Genomic DNA, 19,418 nt, shown 5'->3' on the forward strand with positions numbered 1-19,418 from the left:
CTCTGCTTGGGTCTGAATTCTTCATTAATTCAACTCCACAGGTCCATCTTCAACCCTATTTCTGAGTAATGACACCAGAAAGGTGGTTTTGAGCGCTGGCCCTTTAAATGCAAATGAACCACTTCATGCCACACCCCTCCAGGTTGTTGACTGTGCTGCTCTGTCCTGTTCAGCCAACAACTAAATAGCTGAAAATATGACCCCTTTAAGACATTTCATCTTGTTCATATTTGTTCAGGTTATTCACATTTTTTGTGCAGGAAGGGTTTAAAAATGTTAACATTTTCATGTAGTTTTCCTTTTTTTACACCAAAACAAAGGGATCAAATTTGGAGTTGTCATTATTTCTGGGCTATTATGATGATATTTAACTGATCTGATGTACTTTAGATCATATTGGTCTGAATATGGAACCTGAACTATAATAACTTTGGCACCTTTGACTGTTAATATCTTCAATGTAAATTTTGCATTTCACAAATTCATCCCTCTGGCTAGTTTGGACTCATTGGCAGGCTGGTTGACACCCTAAATCCTCCTAAATCTTGACTTTTGTGCGATTACATAGTTGCACAGGCTGAGTAATTGCCCACATTTGCTCTTAAACCAACCTGTTTTGTTAGGATTAGACATTGCCTTTCCCACTGGTGGATAATAAAGTCCTTTCTGTCTCTCTTAAGACCCAGAATTCTCTTTTACAAATAACTTGGGGCATCTTAGAGTCACACCACAACTATCATATCCGCTCCATTAATAACCCCACAGGTTCTATACTTTTACCACACACAAGATAATATCCCATGGTAAATAAATGAGTATGCTTAATGTTTTGGTCTCATTTGTTTAATTAGATTCCCTTTATCCAGTTTCAGGAGACAGAAAACAAAAGGGTTCACCAACCTTTAAGCCCTGCTGCATTTGCGGAGGAGGCACAAAGTTACTGTTATGTATAGTTACTATATTAGCTAACATTTTTCTTGAGTTAACGTGAGTCATCAGTGAAAGTTTGACTCTATACACCAACTTCGAGCAGTTCAGAACAATTAATGTAAAGCAGTTTGTGTAATTGTGCTTACTCTGCTCAGGGTTATGGTCAGTTGCAGCGCTGTGGTGCTGTTTAATGGGCAATTTTCTTCAAATTTATCAGCCTCCAGGTTTGATGTCATTAACTGGGGACCATCCCACACTGCGATATGTGCCTCATGTGACTGATGGTCATCGTTGGCTACTTTGCATTCAGCACTTTTCTCTCTCTAAGCCTGATAGAAACTCAGAACTCAGCAGCGCCGTGTGGTTTTTAAAGGTAGATTCTCTTACACTAAACTGTCTATGCACTTTCTTATCGCATCCAAACGCCGGAAAACGACCCAGTGTAGCCACAGAAACGTGGGGAGTGGGGGGGGTGTATTACACTGCGTCACACTGTATCAACCATATTTCACAAGTAGATCCACTTAAATGCATCACTGGTGCAAACAACAGAGAAAACACCCTGTTCACATGTCAACAGTAGAAGCTGATGAACCGGACATGTGTTGTGTATCATCTAGAGTGCCTTCCAGTCCAGTTCTGGCTCATTTTCAACCATCAGAAGATGAGTAGGACAGTAGAGCAGCTAATTTAAGAAGGATAATTTTATAGAATATGAACAGGACGTGTTACTTTAAACCAGTGTTTCTCAAACTGTGGGGTGGACCACCTAGAGGATGCGTGAAGGCTTACCAGGGGGGTCATGGGATCACTCCTGGGTGTTTTTTTTCTTCAGGTTACACTGAAAAAATTCTAAATCTACCTGAGTGTATTTTTCTCATTTCTAGTCAAAATATCTCATCGCACTTAAAATAAGACAGAATCACCTAAAGAGTAACTTTTCAGAGAGATATAAGAACTTATTTTAAAAAAAATCTTATTTCAAGTAATCTTACCAAGATAATTTTCACCTGTTTCATTGGCAGATTTTTTTGGCTTGAATAAAAGGGGGAAAAAATCTTGAATTTAGCAAAAAAAAAAAAAAAAACTCTTGAATTAAGCAAAAAAAAAAAAAAAAAAAAATCTTGAATTAAGCAAAAAAAAATCTTAAGCTAAAAAAATATATATATTGAATTAAGCAAAAAAAAAAATCTTGAATTAAGCAAAAAAAAAATTTAATTAAGCTAAAAAAAAAAATCTTGAATTAAGCAAAAGAAACATCTTGAATTAAGCAAAAAAAAAATCTTAAATTAAGCTAAAAAAAAAAAAAAAATCTTGAATTTAGCAAAAAAAAAAAAAAAATCTTGAATTAAGCAAAAAATAAATAAATAAATCTTGAATTAAGCAACAACAAAAAATCCTCAATTCAAGCAAAAACAATCTGCCAATGAAACAAGTGAAAATTATCTTGGTAAGATTTCTTGAAATAAGAGTTTTGAGATCTATTGTCTAAAAACAATTTCTTATATCTCACTGAAAAGTTACTCTTTAGGTGATTATGTCTTATTTTACGTGTAATGAGATATTTGGACTAGAAATGAGGAAAAACACACTGGTAAGATTTTGATTTTTGCAGTGTACCTGCTACATGTTCTAACCTGAAGAGGAAAAAAAAAAACACCCAGGAGTTACCCCATGACACCCCTGGCAAACCTTCACACCTCCCAGGGGGACCCACACCACAGTTTGAGAAACACTGGTTTAAAGTAACACGTCCTGTTCACACTCTGTAAAATTATCCTTCTCAAATTCGCTGTTCTACTGTCCTACACTGCAAAAATCTAAATCTTACCAAGTGTATTTTTCTCATTTCTACTCAAAATATCTCACCACACTTAAAATAAGACATAATCACCTAAAGAAGAACTTTTCAGTGAGATACAAGAACTTATTTTTAGAGAAAAGATCTTGAAAATCTTTTTCAAGAAATCTTACCAAGAAAATTTTCAGTTGTTCCATTAGTAGTTTTGTGCTTAATTCAAGATTTTTTTGCTTGAATTAAGCTAAAAAAATATTGAATTAAACCAAAAATCTTGAATCAAACAAAAAAAAATCTTGAATTAGGCAAAAAATCTTGAATTAAGCAAAAAAAAAAACATCCTGAATTAAGCAAAAAAAATCTTGAATTAAGCAAAAAATCTTGAATTAAGCAAAAAAAAATCATGAATTAAGCAAAAAAAATCTTGAATTAAGCAAAAAAAAAAAAATCTTGAAATAAGCAAAAAATCTTGAAGTAAGCAAAAAAAATCTCGAATTAAGCAAAAAATCTTGAATTAAGCAAAAAATCTTGAATTAAGCAAAAAAAATCTCGAATTCAGCAAAAAATCTTGAATTAAGCAAAAAATCTTGAATTAAGCAAAAAAATCTTGAATTAAGTGAAAAAATCTTGAATTAAGCAAAAAAAAAAAAAAAATCTTGAATTAAGCAAAAAATCTTAAATTAAGCAAAACAGTCTTCAGCTCAAGATCGTCAAGGTTCAAGACTGTAATTGGGGGGGTAGGACTGGATAAGCAGTGGCTTCTTCTTACTCCCTTTCAGGCACAACAGTTGTTTTTTCTATTATCTGAGTTTTAATTTGTGTATTGTTTTATTAATAGTTTTTCCCTGTGTTTTCTATTATGTTTGTGTCTGAAATAAACTAAACTAAACTAAAACTAACGGCCTGCTTAATAAAATGAATAATGGCTGCACAAACAAGCACCAAGACTTACTTTCTACTTTCCACTTTCCACTTGCTCTTTCCTGAACACTCATCGTGACGGATGATTCCAAAACTAAACCGAAAGTGAAACAGCAAGTGCAAGCAGGAAGCGAACTAACGAAGGAAAGTTAATGCTGCGACCTTCCCCTTTTATGAGTGTGTGAATATGTAGAATAACAACACATGCAAATAAAGACGCCTAATTAAAGGGAATGAGCTCCTCTCCCCTGCGTTCAGCCTGAATGTGTTACGACTCGGTGGCGTTTAACCGTCCGCCCCGACTCCTTTTCACTCCTTCATAGGTGAACAGAGCCATTTAGCGTCCACACATCATTTTCCCTCCCACAATCAGGCCGACGCCGTCTCATATTTACAGTCGGCCAATCCACCAGAGCATGTCACATCATTAGAATTTACTGTGCTTTGATGCGTTGGACAACCCTTGATTTCCCTCAGTACCTTACATTTCAAGGGCACAATTTACATTTTTGCTTGTTATTTAGGAAATGTCAAGTTTAGTTAGGGCCCTTTGACCTTTTGGAGGAACTTGTGGTCACTTTATAAAGGCCACGGTGCCGTTGTTGTCCTAGATATCTCCAAGTCATGCGCTGAATTAACCACCTCCTGGAAATACAGTCCTATTCGTCATCGTTGTCATCCAGAATTTAATTGCAGATGCAGAAAAATGTTGTGTAGCACAGTTTGTTAGGCGTTTATTTTTTCTGCTTTGTCAGCCAGAGTTAGAGTTACATCTGTATGAAGAAAATAAAATGAAGCATTGATAAAGTGACTGGGATAAGGTTTCCTTTAAATTTTGAAACTATGTTCTTAGGCAAACAAACAGACTGTATAGAAGGATTTAGTAAAAAAAACTATATACAGGGTGGGCAAGCAAAATTTACAATGAATATTTAGTTGTTTTTTCTCAGCAGGCACTACGTCAATTGTTTTGAAACCAAACATATATTGATGTCATAATCATACCTAACACTATTATCCATACCTTTTCAGAAACTTTTGCCCATATGAGTAATCAGGAAAGCAAACATCAAAGAGTGTGTGATTTGCTGAATGCACTCGTCACACCAAAGGAGATTTCAAAAATAGTTGGAGTGTCCATAAAGACTGTTTATAATGGAAAGAAGAGAATGACTATGAGAAAAACTATTACAAGAAAGTCTGGAAGTGGAGGAAGCAACAAAAAACGTACCAAAGCTTTTATTAAAGCTCTCAAATCCAAAATCCTAAAGGATCCAACCAAATCCATGAGAAAAATGGTAATTGAACTTGAGGTAGACAACAAGACCGTTAGAAATGCAGTAAAATATGATTTGAAGTTAATATCTTCCACAAGAACACCAAAACACTTGTTGACAACAGCAACAAATCCAACTTTAGCAATTTTTGGGAATCATGTTTATGGCCGCCTTCTAGCCCAGATCTAAACCCTCTGGATTCTGCTGTCTGGGGCGTTTTAGAACATGCTACCAATAGAACATCACACAGCAATGTCCACTTTCTTAAAGATACTATTAACCCTTTCATGCACGAATTATGAGAACCTTAATCAAGATTTTTTACCTGAGTGTTTTCATTTCTCTTTAAACATGAAAAAAAAAAACAATGTAATTGAAAAATGTCTTATAAAAAATAAATAAATAGATAAAATAAATAAAAATTTAAAAAACATTAAAAAAGTAACAATAAAATATAATAATAATAATAATAATAATAATAATAATAATAATAATAATAATAATAATAATAATCAGCTGGACACCATGCGTTTAATTTTTGAAGCAAAGAAGCATGTATTTCCTGATAAATTGTGTGAAAACTATGGGGGGGGGGCTTGTGATTTTGGGGGTTTATGCTCAGGGGAGATCTACACAAGGTTACCAATTCATGTCAGAAAAGATATGTAGTGTCTTAAAACTTTAATAAAGATATGTGTAAAAAAAAAAACAAAACAAAACACAAAAAGCAACAAAATCCATGAATATACAAGAGAACAGCTGTAGAATAGCTGTCCACTGTAGTGACCAGTATCCATGAAAGGGTTAAAAAAGAATGGGAGAAGTTGTCACCCGAATATTTGAGGAACACTTGCGCAAGTTTCAGGAAGCGTGTGAAGGCAGTTCTTGAGAAAGAAGGAGGACACATAGAATAAAAACATTTTCTATTATGTCAATTTTCTTGTGGCAAATAAATTCTCATGACTTTCAATAAACTAATTGGTCATACACTGTCTTTCAATCCCTACCTCAAAATATTGTAAATTTTGCTTCCCCACCCTGTATATCTGTTGAATATTTTGTTGGTTGCTAGTACGGATGGGAATCGAGAACTGGTTCTTATTGAGAACCGGATCCCAGTAGCTCAAGTCCTTGGAATCGTTTGCCTGCCAGCTTAACGATTCACTTATCGATTCTGCCTTTGTTGTGTATGCATGATGTTGTCACACACACACTGCATTGTTTTGGTCAGAACGTAGCTAACATGGTGTTGAGGCATAAACGCTCCAAACAGACGACAGCAGGTCCACTGGAACACTGTCAAAGCTTCCATTTCCTCAAAAGAGTCGAATCCCTCCAATCTGCTCAAACATTTGTCCACAGCATGTGATTCATTTACAGCAGGGGTGTCAAACTCATTTTAGTTCAGGAGCCACATTCAGCTAAATTTGATCTGAAGTGGGCTGAACCAGTAAAATAATATAACATACGTAATAATATAACATAATAATAATATATAAATAATGTTGGCTCCAAACTTTTCTCTATGTTTTAAAGCGAAAAAAGTACATTTACATTATGAAAAGGTTTACATCTACAAACTATCCTTTCAAACGATGTGAATAGCATGAACAAACTGAAAAAATAAGTGTTATTTTAACAATATAATGCCTCAGTTTATCATTTCCGCATGTACATTATAACTTACAGATCACAGTGGATCTACAAACACACAACACATTTAGTAACAGGCAGAATCTTGTTAGAATTGCACTTACTTCTCTTAAGACATTTCAGGTTGTTCATATTTGTTCAGGTTATTCACATTTTTTTGGAAAATTATACTTTGTTTTCGTGTAAATACATGAAAATATTTACATTTACAAAGGGAAACATTTGGAGTTGTCATTATTTCTGTGTTATTATGATAGTATTTTATTGGTCCCACCCACTTGAGATTGAATTGGTCTGAATGTGGAACCTGAACTAAAAGGATTGTTAATATTTTAGTGTAATTTTTGCATTTCACAAATTCATCCCAAGGGCCAGACTGGACCCTTTGGCGGGCCAGATTTGGCCCCCGGGCCGCATGTTTGACACCTGTGATTTACAGGAATGTCACGTATCTGATTTGCTATTTAGCGACGCTTGTGAATGTAGCAGCAGAGTGAACACCAGGCCGTCATCTGGGCCCAGTTCCGATGTGGGCAACAAACGTCGTACCCCCTCAAATACAAGTTTCCAAAGGTAGGGGAAAGGAAATGAGGTGCACAACAACTGGAGCCGAGATGAGTCAGTTCCATGTAGCGGAAATGCACCGATAGAGGGATTAGTAAAGAGTCTTTAGTTTCACTTTCACTGCCACCCCACCCCCAAACCGGGCCCGGCGTCATCTGTTATTATTACTTGTGCATACTGTATACGTTATATATTCTGTGCAGAGATGGAAATATAAAAGACAGTTAATGCAAACACACCCATTTGTACGCTTTTATTCCCTCATCTAATAAGAATCGATAAGAGAATCAGAACGATCAGCAAAATCGATATTGAAATCGGAATGGTTAAATTTTTATCGATTCCCATCCCTAGTTGCTAGCAAGAAAGTAATCACTAGAAAATGGATGACTGACAATCTACCCACATTAGAAGACTGGATAGAACTTGTTGAAGAAATTTCCCTGATGCAGAAACTCACATGTGCTTTGAGACTAGAACATGACAGACCTGAGGAATGCTGGAAACCATGGATGGACTTTATGAACACTCACAAGGAACACATTGTGACACCTACTGTAGTTTAGCTACTATTACTGTTGTTTGTATTATTATTATTTATTTTATTGTATTTTTTTTTTTTTTTTTTATGTTTTGTTTTTTTAAAAAAAGGGGGAGGGATCAAGAAGGGAAAACACTGAAGATATACGTAGAAAAACAATTAAATAGATAGATTATTTTGTTCTTTTCTGAAAAGAAAAGAAATATAGAAAAACATCGAACAATAAAATGTAAAACATGTGAATTCTCCATTACAAAATTAAATAAAACTTGAATTATAAAAATAAAAAAATAAAAAAAACTGTATGAAGCTGTGTTTATTGCTATTGTAACCCATCACTGATAACAAATGACTCAGTCTTGTTTTTTGTTTTTTTTTTTGTACCCCAGGGTTTCCATTCTGGACAACGGTAACCTTCGTATCTGGAACGCCACCAAGGCTGACGCAGGCCTGTACACCTGTGTGGCCAGAAACCAGTTCGGTGTGGCGAGCAGCACAGGGAGCGTCACGGTTAAAGGTATTTCCTGTTCCCTCTGTACATTTCATCACTGTCTCTTTTGCAGCTCAGTGAGCAGGCAGCCTGGCCAATAAAACACCTTCCACCTTTTGCAAATGTATGTTTTTCACTGTGACGGCACGTCGAGCTGTTTGATATTTCATTCTGCTCCATGAAAACGAACCTGAAATGTCCAATTTCATGAATAAAAAATGACCAACATGGAGTGGAAGGACGTTGTTTTTCATTTTTTTTAACCCATAAAGACCCAGTACTACTTTGGTGTCAGTTCCCAAATGATTTTTTCTCTATTTTTAACCTTTCATAAGTGATTTATCACCATTTATTCTAATATTATGATCTGTGTTTTGCATTTTTAAGTGAGTTTTTCTATATTTAATGTTCTGGTTATGTAGATGTTCTTTAAAGCTCAGATCAAAGTTGAGGGTTTTTATGTCCAAAACAGAGAAAAGTGAAGAAAAAGTGGCTTTTTCAGTAAAATACATACATACATACATACATACATACATACATACATACATGCATGCATGCATGCATGCATGCATGCATGCATACATACATACATACATACATACATACATACATAAGTAAATACACCAACTGAACATAAACCCAGCGTGTCCATCCACTGTCATTGATCCAACTCCATGGGTTTTACTGGTGAATCAATGTTGTAGAAGATGACAGTGTTTCCATGGTAACTATGGCTCACTATTTTGTAGTCTTGTTATTAATTTTGTAAATTTTTATTAATTTTGTTTATTATTTTATTTGTTTTTGTTCATTTTGTTGCCTCTTATATTTTTTCTTTAATTTTGTTCAGTTTGTGGCTTATTTTGTCCATTTAACTTATTATTTTGTTGTTTTGTTACTTATTTTATGTTTTTGTTCATTTTGTTACTTATTTTGTTAGTTTTTCTACATTTTGTTACCCATTGTAGAATTTTTCTTCAACTTTGTTCAGTTTGTGACTTATTTTTGAGTTGTTATATTACCCAGTTTAGCTGTTTTTGTTCATTTAGTTGCTTATTTTAGTCTCTTTTACTTCATTTTAGTAAATTAAATGCTTATGTTTCAAATTCTTGAATTTTTGGTTCATTTTCTTTATCATTGAACATAAACTCAGTGTGTCCATTCACTGTCATTGATCCAACTCCATGGTTTTTACTGGTGAATTAGTGTTGTAGAAGATGACGGTGTTTCCACGGTAACTATGGAGCCTCTGAGCGTCCAAATGGGTCATATCTGATGACCATGAAAAGATGATAAACTGTATTTTTCACCAGTTATTTACATGTATTGATAGGATTAGTGGGTCAACAGGTATTAAACAGTTTAGATCAGTAGATACTTTTAGTTTTTGAGGTTAACAGACTAAATACAAAGTTCTGAATGTTTTGAAATGATGAACTCTCCTCATTTTTCTAGTATTTTGCTCATTTTATTCTCACTTTAGAAGGATTTATTCACTTTAAAGCCATAATTAAAGGGGTGTTGGTTCATTTTTCTCTTATTTTTCTAGTATTTTGCTCATTTTAGTCTGCTTTTAGAAGGATTTGTTCACTTTAATGCCATATTTCAAAAGGTTTTGGTTCATTTTTTCCTTATTTTTCTAGTATTTTGATCATTTTAGTCTCCTTTTAGAAGGATATCTTCACTTTAATGCCATATTTCAAGAGTTTTGGTTAATTTTTTTCCTTATTTTTTAGTATTTTGCTCCTTTTATTCTCATTTTAGAAGAATTTTTCACTTTAATGCCATAGTTCAAGGGTTTTTGGTTCCCTTTTTCCTTATTTTTCTAGTGTTTTGCTCATTTTAGTGTCCTTTCAGAAGGATTTGTTCACTTTAATGCCATAATTCAAAGGCCTTTGGCTCATTTTTTCTTTATCTTTCTAGTATTTTGCTCATTGTATTCTCATTTTACAACTTTTTGCACATTTTATCCTACAAATTAATGGTGTGAAACTGCATTTTATAGCAATTATTGACATGTATTGATAGGATTAGTGGGTCAACAGGTATTAAACAGTTTAGATTAGTGAATAATTTTGGTCATCAGTGAAGGTTTAGGTCTTTATGGGTTAAGAATCCAACCCTCTCGTCCTCTCTGTCTTTTGATAAGCCCCAAGTAGTGTTGTATTATTTATTCATTTATTATTTTTTTCTTTCCGTCTGTGCTGCCATTACCAATGAGACGCCTCTGTTGCTGTGTCTGTTTGCAGAGGTGAAAACATTCAAGTCACTGCCTCGGTGCCTCCAGTTCTGTCAGAGGATACGCTGTGTGAAAAAGCCCTAGTGTTGTTAGATCATCTGGGCCGGGGATTGCATTTCTGCTCTGCTGCTGTGACTTATTATACTTCATTAAAAATGAATGTGAGCTGGGTATAAAGTGCTGTGCATTGAGTGGCTGTATTCTGTGCACACTGCTGTTTTTCTGTCCTATTTCCACGGGGGATAGTGTTCTCACCTCCTCTGGTTCCTGGGGGATTTGCTGACATATTCACTGAACTATACCCTCATTGTGACCCCCCCCGCCCCCTTCTCACAGAGGTTGCATGGTTCATTTGTGTTATTGTTATTTGTTGTGCCTTGACCTTCCTTGTCGACTGACTCGTGTGGATTTATGGAATTATTGATCTTTGCTATATTGGCCACAGGGAGAAAAGTTCATGCCTGGTATATAAAAGGTTTGGTATTGATTAGCATGTACATTTTAACAGATTACTGGGATTTTTTTTGTATCAAATCTTGTTCATTCCATGTTGTTTTTGGAGTTAAAGCAGTGTATTCATAGGTGCTGAGAGTCAGAGATGGATGTACAGGGTGGGGAAGCAAAATTTACAATGAACATTTAGTTGTTTTTTCTCAGCAGGCACTACGTCAATTGTTTTGAAACCAAACATATATTGATGTCATAATCATACCTAACACTATTATCCATACCTTTTCAGAAACTTTTGCCCATATGAGTAATCAGGAAAGCAAACGTCAAAGAGTGTGTGATTTGCTGAATGCACTCGTCACACCAAAGGAGATTTCAAAAATAGTTGGAGTGTCCATAAAGACTGTTTATAATGGAAAGAAGAGAATGACTATGAGCAAAACTATTACGAGAAAGCCTGGAAGTGGAGGAAGCAACAAAAAATGTACCAAAGCTTTTATTAAAGCTCTCAAATCCAAAATCCTCAAGGATCCAACCAAATCCATGAGAAAAATGGCAATTGAACTTGAGGTAGACAACAAGACCGTTAGAAATGCAGTAAAATATGATTTGAAGTTAAAATCTTACACAAGAACACCAAAACACTTGTTGACAACAGCAACAAATCCAACTTTAGCAATTTTTGGGAATCATGTTTATGGCCGCCTTCTAGCCCAGATCTAAACCCTCTGGATTCTGCTATTTGGGGCGTTTTAGAACATGCTACCAATAGAACATCACACAGCAATGTCCACTTTCTTAAAGATACTATTAAAGAAGAATGGGAGAAGTTGTCACCCGAATATTTGAGGAACACTTGCGCAAGTTTCAGGAAGAGTGTGAAGGCAGTTATTGAGAAAGAAGGAGGACACATAGAATAAAAACATTTTCTATTATGTCAATTTTCTTGTGGCAAATAAATTCTCATGACTTTCAATAAACTAATTGGTCATACACTGTATTTCAATCCCTGCCTCAAAATATTGTAAATTTTGCTTCCCCACCCTGTAGATACATGGAAAAGTACCTTTTTAAAAAAAAAAAAGACAAGAACTCGCTTATGAAATGAATTAAAAAATGAGACTAAACAGCAGTGTTGGAAAGTGTATGAAGGACTTTGAACTGATTCCAGTTGAGAAAGTCTGAATTTGATTTCGGATTCAGTTCCAGTACTAATTTCGATCGTAAATGAAAGAGATCACCAAGGTTATTATCGTTAATGAAAACTAACGAAATGACGAAAACTAGAATTGAAAAAATATTTTCGTTAATTGAAATAAATAAAAACTATAAAAAAAAAAGAAAAAAAAGATAACTAACTGAAACTGTATTGTGAGATTACGAAACTGACTAAAACGTATAAAAATTATGGATAAAATTCCCTTCGTTTTCGTCTTTGTCAGTGTCGGACTAATATGAAATTGATTTATTTCGCTCGAGCAATTTTAGCAAGCGGCATGTCATGGTCCGTCACTTCTTGTCACTTGTCGTTGTTACCATGGCAACATGGAGACTAAAGTTGGGAAAAAGCAGCAGAGTCCTGTACGGGATTTAATTGAATATGACGGCGAGGAAGATAATAGATATGAAAAAACTGACACTAATACTAAAACTAAGCATTTAGAATAAAAGAAAAACTAATAAAAACTAGCAAACCGCCTCTAAAAACTAATTAAAATGAACTGAATTAGAGAAAAAAAAGTCAAAACTAAATAAAACTGAACTAAAATGAAAAATACAAAACTATTATAACTTTGGAGATCACCAGGGAAATGTGTAAATGTACATAAGGTACCCTCTAACCTGCTGCAGTATTATAGAATACTAGTATGTGACCACTGGGGAACCATGGGCTGTAGATGTGGGAGTTTTGATGCTGGGCAGATCAGAGTTTTGGAAAAAGATGTGTCTATATTTAGACATAAGAATTATTTGGTAAGAATGGGAACAGCAATTCATATATTAATACACAGGCGCACCTGCAGAGTGAAATAGAGAGCAGCAGAGCACATAAACGGGGTGAGGGGTGAATAGTTTGTAAGATGGGGGGTCTGTGCCATGCGTACCTCTCAATGAATATTGCTAGCAACTAGGGATGGGACTCGATAAGAATTTAACGATTCCGATCCCATTATTGACTTTGCTTATCGATCCGATTCCTTATCGATTCTCATTGGGTGAGAGAATAAAAGAGTACAAACGGGTGTGTTTGCATTAACTGCCTTTTATATTTCCATCTCTGCACAGAAAATATAACATATACAGTATGTACAAATGACAGATGCTGGGGGGGTACAGTGAAAGTGAAACTAAAGACACTTTACTAATTCCTCTATTGCCGCATTTCCGCTACATGGAACCGACTCGGCCCATCTCCCGTTGTTGTGCACCTCACTTCCTTTCCCCTTCCTTCGGAAACTTGTGTTTGAGGGGGTACGACGTATGTTGCCTGCACCGGAACCGTAACTGGGCCCGGATGACGGCCCGGTGCTGCAGTGTACTCGTGACATCATCGCACGTGCGCAACGACGGTAGAATCGATAAGCAGAATCGTTAAGCAGGCAGGCAAACGATTCTAAGGAATCGAACTACTGGGATCCGGTTCTCAAAAAGAACTGGCTCTCGATTCCCATCCCTATGCAGAAGTGAAAGAAACTTAACAGGCGTGACGAATTACCTCCGCCAAGGAGGTTACATTTTCATCGGGGTTTGTCTATTTGTTTGTTTGTTTATTTGCCTGTTAGCAAGATAACTCAAAAAGTTATGGAAGGATTTTGAAATTTTCAGGAAATGTTGATACTGGCACAAGGAACAAATGATTAAATTTTGGTGGTGATCTGGTGGGGACTGATCTGCCATGGCGGAGGTCTGCGTTCTCCGAGTGCTTTTCTAGTTCCTCTATGTCTCATGCGGTTGTGACGCTCATTTACATTTTCCCAACCTCCTGAAACTTCACAAACTTTATTTTAAAGGGGCAGGACGTTTGTTCAACTGGTCTTTGCCCCTCTTGCCCTCTCCAGAACTGGCTCTGATACCGATATGTTGGACTGTAGCTTGTAAATGTGGCGTTCCTGTTTTTAACTTAATTTCCCATAATGCGGCATGTTACTGCACTTCTGTGAATGTAACGCAATTGTATTCCAAAATGACTAATATCTCCAAAAATATTGGTCCTATCAACTTGCCGAGATATTTAACCCTTTCATGCATACTGGTCACTACAGTGGACAGCTATTCTACAGTTGTTCTCTTGTATATTCATGGATTTTGTTGTTCTTTTCATTTCGTTTTTTTTTTTTTTTTTTACACATATCTTTATTAAAGTTTTAAGACACTACATATCTTTTCTGACATGAATTGGTAACATTATGTAGATCTCTCCTGAGCATAAACCCCCAGAATCACAAGCCCTCCCCATAGTTTTTACACAATTTATCAGTAAATACATGTTTCTGTGCATCAAAAATTAAATGTGTGGTGTCCTGCTGAGTGGACATTTTTGTAACTTCATGAAAAATAGGTTCATAAGAATTTTTTTTCCATTATTATTATTATTATTTTTTTTTTTTTTTTTTTTTTTTTTTTTTCAGAAGAAAATGTTCAATTGCATTGTTTTTTTCATGCCTAAAGAGGAATAAAAACACTCCAGTAAAAATTTTGATTAAGGTTTTCATAATTCGTGCATGAAAGGGTTAATGTGGAGGTGAGACTATTCCTGTATTCCTGTAGGTATCAAATTGACCAGGTAAAAACATTTACATTTGTCAGAATCGTGCTCACACACACACACACATACACACACACACACACACACACACACACACACAGACATACACACAGACGCTCTGAGCCCCCTTCCAGTATTATGATACAGATCAGGGGTATTCAAATCAGGTCCTGGAGGGCTGGTATCCTGCATGTTTTAGATGTTTCCCTCTTCCATCACACCTGCAAGCCATTCCATCATTATCAGGCTTCTGCAGAGCATGATGATGAGCTGATCATTAATTGAACCAGGTGTTCTGGGAGACGGAAATATCTAAAACATTTACATTTACATTTATGCATTTGGCAGACGCTTTTTTCCAAAGTGACTTACGGGGGAAAAACCAAAAATGAAAGAAAAATACAAGAATAGACTAAAAATGCAGGATAGTGGCCCTCGAGGACCGGAGTTGAATACCCCTGATATAGATGAATGTTTAGAAGAATTGACCCAAAACAACTGCATTAATAAGTAACACAACTGAAGCTCAGGCTTTACTCAACAACAAGAAATACCGTGAGTTAAAAAAGATCAATCTTGAAATATATTAACCCTTTCATGCACGAATTATGAGAACCTTAATCAATTTTTTTCCTGTGTTTTTATTCCTCTTTAGACATGAAAAAAAACAATGCGTTTGAAAATTTTCTTCTGAAAAATAAATTAAAAAATAAAATAAATAAGATAAAATAATGAAAAAAAAAAAAAAAAAGAAAAAAAATTCTTATGAGCATATTTTTCATGAAGTTGCAAAAATGTCCACTCAGCTGGACACCACACGTTTAATTTTTGACGCACAGAAACATGTATTTACTGATAAATTGTGTGAAAACTATGGGGAGGGCTTGTGATTCTGGGAGTTTATGCTCAGGAGAGATCTACATAATGTTATCTATTCATGCCAGAAAATATATGTAGTGTCTTAAAACTTTAATAAAGATGTGCGTAGTAAAAAAAAAAAAAAAAAAAATCCATGAATATACAAGAGAACAGCTGTAGAATAGCTGTCCACTGTAGTGACCACTATGCATGAAAGGGTTAATTCAGTGGTTCCCAACCTTTTTTGGTTCGTGACCCTATTTTAACATCACAAATTTCTGGCGACCCCAGACATTCAAAACAGAGATTTTTATTTATTTATTATTATTATTATTATTATTATTATTATTATTATTATTATTATTATTATTATTATTATTAATAATAATAATAATAATAATAAAAATAATAATAATAATAATTATTATTATTATTATTATTATTATTATTTTTATTGTTGTTGTTTTTCTGTTTTTCTTTTTCTGTTTTTGATCATGTAATAGTTTGCTATACTATGTTGCAAATAAACATTAATTTTAGACACATTTAGTCTATATAATGTATATTATTATGGACGGAGGCAGTAAATCCAGGTGTAGATTACTGCACAAAGTCAGAATTTTATTTTCCTTGGTCAGGATATGTACAGTCAGTCCATCTTGGATTTACAAGGCTGAAAATTAATACTGAACAAACAAGAACTCAAACTACGAATTATGAAAGAGCTGCAGCATCTGAAACTGACCACAATGAACATTTGACAGATAAACAGAACCACAGTGCTTCAGTTTCAGACTCACAGTTTGTCATGTCTGTTATGGATCGTGATTGTCTCTCTCAACTCTCCATATATTTTTTATTAGTAAGTTTTTATTTTTATTTTTATCAGTTACTAGAAATTTCAGGCGACCCCACATGGCTTCCCGACCCCAAGGTTGAAAAACACTGTATTAATCGATGTCAAATCATTAAATTGCATTTTTAACCCCAGTTATATATTCATCAAAACACTTTCTAAACAAAGTGACGGTGATCATATCAGACTATACTTGACAAATACTTGATGGATGATTCATTCACTATAATGTACATATACATCAGTCATGTCTTACTCACCATCAACTGGAACATTAACCCTTAAAGACCCAATTAACTTTAATCTGAGTTTTTATGAACATCTACATGATCAGTGAATTAAATATGGGAAAATACATGACTTTCACTGAAAAAACGTAAAATACAGAGGATAATATTATAATAAATGGTAATAAATCAATTAGGAAAAGTTAAATAATATATGTTGGAGCTGCCACGAAAGCACCTCTGGGTCTTTATGGGTTAAAAACTTGTTTAAAAACTGTTTTTCCCTGATGGCATCACCTTAATTTGGTCTTTGGTTGTTTCTACTGTGAGACCACTCGGATACTATTTTAAGCATCACCTCTGCAGAGCTTCCATTCCAGATAAAGTGGTTCTAAATGTGATGAAATCGTGCAGGTTACAGATTGGTTGATGCAGAATCACATATACAGTATGTGTGTTTCAATGTGAGAGGGGCTGCTGGGAAATGGCTTTAAAACACTGGAGCAACTTTTCCAGTGGGCTCTACCTGGATAAATCATCCACAGATTTGACTCTAACCACTATATTTGTGCCTGAAAAAACGTACTATTTCAGTTTCATCATCCTCCATTGCTGTCTCACTGAAGATGTACTAGAAAGCACTGAACCTGGAGTGGAAACACTGTCCACTCTGAGCCAAACTGAGTCAAACTCTGCCAAGTTGAGATGATACCGACAGTGGAAAAGCAGCAGCAGAACAAGATATTATACAGAGGTGGAAAAAGTTTGTGTTCACCCCATACATTTGTGATTGATGACATTCAGAATCACAACACTGCAAAAATCTAAATCTTACCAAGTGTATTTTTCTCATTTCTAGTCCAAATATCTCATCATACTTAAAATAAGACAATCACCTAAAGAGGAGCTTTTCAGTGAGATATAAGAACTTATTTTTAGACAATAGATCTGGAAAATCTTACTTCGAGAAATCTTACTAAGATAATTTTCACTTGTCTCATTGGCAATTTTTTTTTTTTTTTTTTGCTTATTTCAAGATTTTTTTGTTTATTTCAAGTTTTTTTTTTTTTTTTTGCATATTGCAGTATTTTTTATTCTCATTTCAAGATTTTTTTCCTTAATTCAAGCAAAAAAAAAAAAATCTGTTACTTATTTTGTTTACTTTTTTCTACATTTCGTTACCCATTTTATAATTTTTCTTCAACTTTGTTCAGTTTGTGACTCTGTTATATTGATCAGTTTAGCTGTTTTTGTTCATTTAGTTGCTTATTTTATTCTCTTGTACTTCATTGGCAGATTTTTTTTTTTGCTTAACCTGTTTAACCCTGAACATATTTTCAGGGGAAAAACGCCTAAAAAGACATACCCAAAGTAAATGAAGAATTAATTCACAATAATAAGGTTCATATGGATGTTCTTGGTGTCTGTGGACATTTAGAGACCTCACAGAATCTATTCCCATTGTCTAAAATATTATATCTATTACTATGCCTGAGTAACAAACTAAAAGAGAAATTAGAATTTTTTATCCTCGCCTGTTTTTTTTTCGGCTGGATTGACGATGATATGCATAAATTAATTGTTTGTGTCGGAGATTTTTAATAGCGTATATTTCACCCCACAAAGATTAAAAATCATGTTTGAACATTAAAGTTTGCACTAAAATACACTTTTGATGTACTTTTATTAACATTAGGGTCTAAACTTTGAGCAAAACTTGGAAAAAAAAACATCCATTGTCCTGATTTATTATATTTTTATAGTAGATGAATATTAATATAATTTTTTCGGCCTGCGGGCGGGCTGATCGGGCTAACCAAATTGTGAAAATTATCTTGGTAAGATTTCTTGAAATAAGATTTTCAGCATCTGTTGTCTAAAAATAAGTTCTTATATCTCACTGAAAAGTTACTCTTTAGGTGATTTTGTCTTATTTTAAGTGTGATTAGATATTTGGACTAGAAAGGAGAAAAATACACTTGGTGAGATTTAGATTTTTGCAGTGTGTCGTACTTGGAGAAATGTTCATCAGAAATCTTAAGCTTATATGTGCAAATGTTGTGACGTAACTAGTTATAAAACGTAACAAATTGAGAAGGGATTAAAACAGGTTGTAGAAATCCACTAAATTTTTGCCAAAATGAATATAAAGATAGACCTGGAGGGTTCAAATTCAAACTTTTTGAACTATTAGGGTCCAAATACACAAATAAATGAATCAAAGACTAATAAAAGTGGGTTTAGCAAAATATGACCCCTTTCAATATTTCAGATACACACATCCACTTTTAAAGTATTTAAATACAAATTACATGTTACTTTTTCTCTTCAGCAAAATTTAAAATTCTCTAAAAGCAATAAAATACATGATTTAAATGCATTTAATAGACATTTAATAAACTTCTGTTCATCATCATAAGTGCAGCATATGTAACAATCTAATGCACAGGTGTCAAACATGCGGCCCGGGGCCCAAATCCGGCCCGCCAAGGGGTCCGGGGTCCCTTGGGATGAATTTGTGAAATGCAAAAATTACACTAAAATATTAACAATCCTTTTAGTTCAGGTTCCACATTCAGACCAATACAATCTCAAGTGGGCAGGACCTGTAAAATACTATCATAATAACACAGAAATAATGACAACTCCAAATGTTTCCCTTTGTAAATGTAAATATCTTCATGTATTTACATGAAAACAAAGTATAATTTTGCAAAAAAAAATGTAAATAACCTGAACAAATATGAACAACCTGAAATGTCTTAAGAGAAGTAAGTACAATTCTAACAAGATTCTGCCTGTAATTAAATGTGTTGTGTCTTTGTAGATCCACTGTGATCTGTAAGTT

General features: G+C 34.5%; 1 protein-coding gene across 1 annotated transcript in view; it reads left to right on the plus strand.

Annotated features, from left to right (window-relative positions):
• The window catches only part of LOC115419086 (contactin-4-like), a 179,626-nt gene that overhangs the window by 104,648 nt on the left and 55,560 nt on the right, over window positions 1–19,418 (plus strand). The window contains exon 4 of the mRNA XM_030133704.1: window positions 8,074–8,201. Coding sequence (XP_029989564.1) covers window positions 8,074–8,201 — 128 coding nt within the window. The remainder of the gene's footprint in view (window positions 1–8,073; window positions 8,202–19,418) is intronic.

Source organism: Sphaeramia orbicularis, chromosome 5 (genome assembly GCF_902148855.1).
Source record: "Sphaeramia orbicularis chromosome 5, fSphaOr1.1, whole genome shotgun sequence".
Lineage (NCBI taxonomy): Eukaryota > Metazoa > Chordata > Actinopteri > Kurtiformes > Apogonidae > Sphaeramia > Sphaeramia orbicularis.